The sequence below is a fragment of the Triplophysa rosa genome, linkage group LG23 (genome assembly GCF_024868665.1).
Source record: "Triplophysa rosa linkage group LG23, Trosa_1v2, whole genome shotgun sequence".
In the NCBI taxonomy this organism is placed as follows: domain Eukaryota; kingdom Metazoa; phylum Chordata; class Actinopteri; order Cypriniformes; family Nemacheilidae; genus Triplophysa; species Triplophysa rosa.
The window spans coordinates 3,408,718-3,415,405 of NC_079912.1; the positions used below are offsets into that span (position 1 = coordinate 3,408,718).

The 6,688-nt window shown below is 39.1% G+C and overlaps 1 protein-coding gene across 1 annotated transcript; it reads right to left on the bottom strand.

The window, feature by feature from the left end:
- Nucleotides 1-18: 18 nt before the first annotated feature.
- LOC130547318 (uncharacterized) lies at nucleotides 19-2,733 on the bottom strand. Its single transcript, XM_057323172.1, has 2 exons — nucleotides 2,583-2,733; nucleotides 19-1,250 (listed from the first exon to the last, which is right to left on the bottom strand). Exon 2 carries the CDS (start codon nucleotides 1,183-1,185, stop codon nucleotides 283-285), a length of 903 nt encoding a protein of 300 aa, XP_057179155.1. The 5' UTR covers nucleotides 1,186-1,250; nucleotides 2,583-2,733; the 3' UTR covers nucleotides 19-282.
- Nucleotides 2,734-6,688: the final 3,955 nt, after the last annotated feature.

Consider the following 6,688-nt stretch of genomic DNA (forward strand, 5'->3'; position numbering starts at 1 on the left):
AACAGTTAGCACACAAGACAAACCAGAGGCAAGATGATATTCCACAGTGTGAACAGAAAGCAAGCTAACACGCTATTGCTATGCTAACGGCGTTAAGTTAACTATCACTTTTGGTTTAGACTCTTCCAAGTAAATAACAGGAACAGGGTTATTGAGATATCAGGATAAGTTAGCAACGACAATAATAATTAACGAAAATAAAATACACTAATATTAGAGCGAAGTGGTAAGAGCACTGATACAAACAAGCTATATAACAGTAGCTTGGTGGGGTACACTCATTTAGACCGTAATAATTATTTGGTTTAAGCCAGGTTTCGGTAAGGCAAAGTACAGTATATCAAAACTGTTTTCTGTGATCATTTCATTTACAATAACTGCTTTTGAATTTAGTGATCTAATATTAAGTAGGCCGAACATTATGAGTTTGTTTTGGTCGTTTATTACATTGTCCTCAGGTTTAATCACGATTAGATTTTTTCTCTGAGATTTGGCTATTTTGTTATTTTGTAGTATTATTCGGGGGACAGACACAGTCTCTATGCATTTGGAAGCAGTAACATTTATAATAGATGAGTGGGAGGAACACAGACTATGGTTAAAGTTTTGACTTACTGCTGGGAGCGTCTTTGAGATGTTGTCAGACAGAAGATCCGCTCTGATGCTGCTGGGATGCATGCCGTCAGGGCGGAAGAGCCTAGGTCTCTCCCAGAACAGATCAAAATTATCAACAAAGAGCAGCTTCTGTTCAATACACCATGACATCAACCATTTATTTAGAGCAAATAGTCTACTGAACTTTTCATTCCCTCGTCGGTAGGTAGGAAGCGGCCCTGATACGATGATCCTCGCCATGGGCGATGCGTTGCTTACCGTCTCGATCAGACTCCTGAAGTCCCTCTTCAGGATCTCCGACTGCCTCTTCCTGACTTCATTCACCCCCGTGTGCAGCACGACAGCTCCGACGTTAGCATTGTCCTTCAGGATCTTAGGTACCTGCGCAGAGACATTAAGAACACGGGCGCCAGGAAAACAATGAGTGCGCACCTTACCTTTAGTGGAGGAAGCGCGTACGTTCCGGACGATTGAGTCTCCGATGACCACAGCGTTGCATTCCGTCTCGCAGAGGGCGGCAAAGTGGTTCCTGGTCGGCATCTCGAAGACCGGTGGCGGCGGTTGGGTCATCGCTCCAGTCCTGGCTCGCGCCTTTCACTGTGGGTGTGCCGGTGCAGGTATGATATGCTGAACATCTGTTGTATGATATACAACAGATATGCTGAATGTCCTTAAGGCCACAAGTACTTCAATGTTCTTCATTTTTTTAAGTGTGTCAAAATACAATCCTTAATGCAACATTGCAACATGTGCCTAACATGTTCAGAGTTGCTGCAGGTTGCCATTTTTTTCATTTATGGTCAGTTTGTTCTTTCAAGGTAATCTGTTAATATGTTGACATGTTTATAGCCTGCTACCTGAACCCAAATACATCTGGTTTAATTGCAGAAACATATAAAGAAACTGGCATGTAGCCCCTTAGAGTACCAAGGTTTGTTTCCGCCAAAGTAGGGCCAGAACACACTTCAAGCAACAAAGCTGGAACATAAAGAACAGACACTTGATCAAATTTATTAACATCAAACCTGGTGCAATGTGTCATAAGACATACAATGCAAAATATTTTCATGCTTGTGTATGAGGGAGTCACATTGCTTCAGCAAATTTGCAATAGAGAGGAGTAAAAATTATAAAGTCATATGGACCCTTTTCATGATAATTTTATTGTCGCTTGATTTGTACCAACAGTATACACAAGTACCATAACAATGGAAAACAGACCACGTCAGACTGAAGGGTTTTTACCACCCAAACTATCACTAACCGTTAGAGACAGCAGCACTTTAAAAGAGATTGTGCCCATTGACCAAAAGCTGAAGTCGATGTGTACTTCCTCCTAAAAGCATGAGTGCCTCAGGACTTCCTTCCTTGTTGAAATGGACTGAAGTACACATCATCAGTCTTGTGGCCAAAGCCTGTGCAACAGATGGTGTGAGCGTCAGATGAAGGGACGCATCAGCCAAAGCTCTGCTTGTGCCAGTTATTGGAACAAACTCTCTTGCGTATAGATGCTTAATGCCTGGACTTGGACACTCTCGGAGATATCCCTCGTCCTCACTCATGACGATTACTGGCAGGACGAGCCATTTATGAGACAAATTTTTAAATGTATGGCTTTCTATTTTTGGCATGTTAGACTGCAATCCCTACTTTTATGCATTTATGCAGGAATGTCTGACGCTGGTCATGTGAGCTCCTTTTGGTCAGAGACAGACCAAAACACAGCCAACAGCCCAAAATAAACCTACAAAAAAAGATCAAATGAGGAGGATGTTTTTTATTTATTTAATCAAATAGTAAATAGTTCACCTTTAGTTGTTAACCGTATTAATAAAAAATAAACACATATGTGTTTACATATATGATGCTATTTTGAGCATTTTTTTTATTCTAAATGCATACAACATGTGTACGTCTTACAGTGTGAAACACACCACAGTCCAATGAGTCATCACGTGGCTCCTTACCTCTTATCGTGGTGCCGTCTTGAATCTGTCATACGCTTAGCTCCATCGGGAGCGTTATGATGGACGGTGCCGGTCGCAGCTAGCTGACAGCTCACTCAGCGTGTTTTAGAGTTCTGATTATGTGTTCTCGTCTACACACGGCAGGCGTGTACAGCTGACCTGATGCTCTCTGACATGCCAACAGTGCGGCCCATCGGTCCTGCTCAGGGTAGTAAAGCACACGTATAGAGAGCCATCAGCTCTACCTAGATGTACACGCTCAACCCTCAAACACATCCTGACTGGCCAACCTGCTGTGTGTCCACCACTGTCACGTTACTATAAAACGTTGGGCTAAAGTAAGTCCACTCACATGGATGCTCATGTTGACTTACTGCGCACACATTTACACAATACATAAAATTCTGTGTTGTTTATACAAACTGTTTGTAAGCTATTTTACTTACAAGATGTTTATTACACATTTATTACAAAATAACAAGAGTAAAATAATGTTAAAAACACATTTTCCACATGAAACTAAATGAAATGACATACGGTACAGTGCAAGCTATGTATTTCATCAGTACGAATGAACCTGAGCTCATGACCTTTCTTTTTCTAGAACTATTCTCTTTTCAGGTTTGCTTTTATTTACATCTAATTTGTATATTGAATTTCCTATGGAGGGTTCTGTGTACAATTATTTCTTTTACTAGTATTTATTTATTTTTGCTGGTTTATTCATTTTAGGGTTAAAGTCAGATATTATATTTTAGGGTCGGGCTTAAGAAAAATAAAAGGGTTTGGTTTGAGATTATGGTTATGGGCAGTGTAACGATGACCTAAAAAAAATGTGCAGCCACTCTATCACGCACTGGCGGCCACAGTTGAACTCATCTTGTCCTGAAAGCACTTATGAGGATGCTGAGTTTGTTGGATGGATGCTAAAACGTATACAGAATAGCACACCCTCACTCTGCTCTAACTAAAGCTCTGAAATTAGACATGAAAGGTCATAAAAAGGTTATTTTGATGAAGGGTTTGTTATGTCCCTCCTATTCTTTCTATTTAGGAGTCAAGGAACAAAGCGAAACAGACATCACACATATCACCACAGCACTATACCACGGCCGCCTCTATTAAGACACAAGCTTGACTTAGTTTACACAATATGATGTGGCCTGTCCTATTTTCACGATGCTTTTGTAAGCTTTTACAGAGCTCCACAGCAGATGGATTAAACGGTTTCTTGCGTATGTATTGTACACCAACATGCTTCAGTGTATTCATCGCAATCCCACAAGCCCTGTCTGTCGCCGTCGCCCCTTCAACCCGCTCGCTCAATCCAATATCAGAGAAGGCTCTATTTTTGGAGCGCATTGTTTTAATGCAAATTATAACCATAAAACCCAGTGCCCCATTCTGTTAAATTAATAGAATTACGAAAAAATGTAATGATAGCAATTAACTCTTGAAAATGCAAATTTTATAGTCAAGGACGATTACCTCATTTATAGGATGTGTTGGAGAGATGCCAGTGCTGAGGAATTCAAACCCTGGTTGCCCTATGTTACATCATGACGGATGTTTGCGGCGCCTGGTGCACCTACAGACATAACTAACACACAAAACATGCAACTATTACTTCTTACTGTGTCTGATTTAGTCATTGACAATAGAGCTGACAAGGGTGCTCTTCCATCTTTCAGTTATCAGAATACATTTACAACAAAAAAACTCAACAGTGTAAAAATTAGCAAGTAAACGAAAGTTTGAAAACAGAAACGTGTTGAGTTTCCATCTGTTATGGAGACTTTCCATAGACATAATAATTTTGATACTGTATAAACTGTGTATTGTATACCATCATTGAGGTCTTTCTGCAGTTTTTGCATCTCAAATTTGAAAGCTCTTTTCCTCATGAGGGCCAAAAAAGCCCCACAAGGCTAAAGCAGTAACATTAAGCAACAACACAATGATAATTATCCACAATACATCAAATTGTACCACAATACAACTGGAAAAAAAATGGATTGCATAGCGGACAGAAATCAATACAGTGAAATAATGTTAGACACCGGGCTACCACACATTGCCACTGACACCATGTGAAACAATATATATATATATATATATATATATATATGTAGATGTGTAAGTAGTGTCACAATATATTGCAAGACTTATCGTAAGTAATTCAGCATCTGTCTTGCACCGAGGTTACAAACTCTATCTTTAATCCGTACACTCGAATTTTATGTGTGATTTTGTTGATTTGTATTGTGTCCATTTTTGGCCAACAAATCAAAGAAGAATTTGACTGCTAACATTATTTGTAAAATAGATGATGATGTCACCATGAATATTTTTGGTCAAGATAACAGTGAAGTGAAAATTGATACTTTGAAGTACAGTTTACATATAGTTGGTTCAATGTGTCAAAATCTAGCGTTAACTCTCTCTGTGTTAAAACATTTCATTCAACCTAGGTGTGGAAATGACATTGAAATGCTGCTGCGACAGAGAGCCAACAACGTTTACGTGGGTGAAATACTCACAGAAGTTAATTATCAGAGAAAGGGAGAGGCATAATGAAATTAATCTTTAATGACTCTGCCAAGCTGTAACCTTTTCTGAGCCCTATACCTCCACAGCAATGTTAACTCACCCAGCATGCATCACTCTACAGATCTGCATAAAGCTCTGTATGCTTAGGTGAACTCAGCATTGTCTCAGCATTGGTATTGGTAGATGCTTATAGGTATTATTCTGAACTCTTTGGGACATTTTGTGATGTATTTTGAGCGACACTAATGTGTAGAACCTATGAAATCATACACAATCAATGAATGAGTAAAATGCAGATTACTGCATTGAAACTATTCATGCCATTAACTCTTGCTTCATATTTTGTATAACTTTTGGGCTTTGATGATAGTACAACCCTACAAATAGTGAAAAGATGAAACTAAGTGTATCTGGGTTTCATTTATAAATTAATTTCTTATTTAAATGATCCTGGTACACCCACAAAGATGTACATCCAAAAAGAAAAATAAATAATAAATGGATGCTCTCAATGTGTACATTTCGGTGTCAATTCAAATACAGATGTCTATGCTCAATTATTCAGCACATAGTTGTGTCACATATGGACACATTCACCTAGAAAATCCTTGTTTAATTTGACCCAACAATGAAGGGTTGAAACAATCCAACATTAAGACAGACAAATATCAACACATTTAAGGATATATGCCTGCCTGTGTGATACGAAATGACCGGTCACATATTTATTTTGAGAGTGTTTGGGTTTGCTAACAGGAAGGCGTCTTCTTTAGCAAACAGTCAAGATGGGTTTCTCCACCTCAGTCCCAGCACAAACAGAACAATACACACTGCCAAAAGATGATTTAAGGACGCTATTACAGTGAAGTTGTAAACCTCCACACGCTTAACACACTATCATAATAGAATATTGATTATATAAGGAGGCGACCCTGCTACCCAGGACTACAAAGCATGAAAGGTCATTTGGTGGAAGAGAATAATAGTACAGGGGAAATATACTCAGCTGGCTTTTCATTAGGTTTTTGTCAGATATTGTGTTCTGTGAGAATGCAACAAGAGAATAATTCTCAGCGCACCGTGAATCAGAAAACATACACACAAAATTTCTATATTTTCGTCTTTTCTGCCTTTACTGTATTTGAAAGCCAATGTCATGCGAACATGGCTGTTTTTCTTGAGCTGTGATTCAGTTTTGTACCTAATTAGTTTTGTTCATCACACTGTGTTGCACGTGGCATATGCTTGCTGCGGCTCTGTTTTTAGTCATTAATTTAGCTTTGTAAACACGCATGCTGTACTTTAGTCCAATGCCACATCTGTCTACATCACCATTAGAAACAGAGCAGCAATTTAGAGCATTAAAGGCTGATCGTAAGCATTTGGGAAATGTGCTACAGGAAAACTATTGACGAATAACCACACGCCATGCGAACCGATCTACAAATTACACTGCGAGCAAGAGACTGCTATGCTTGATTGAAGCAATTTAATGTTTTCTTGGAGAAAAAAAAAGAATGAATGGAGAAAGAGTCCTGGGAGGACAGTTAGCAAAA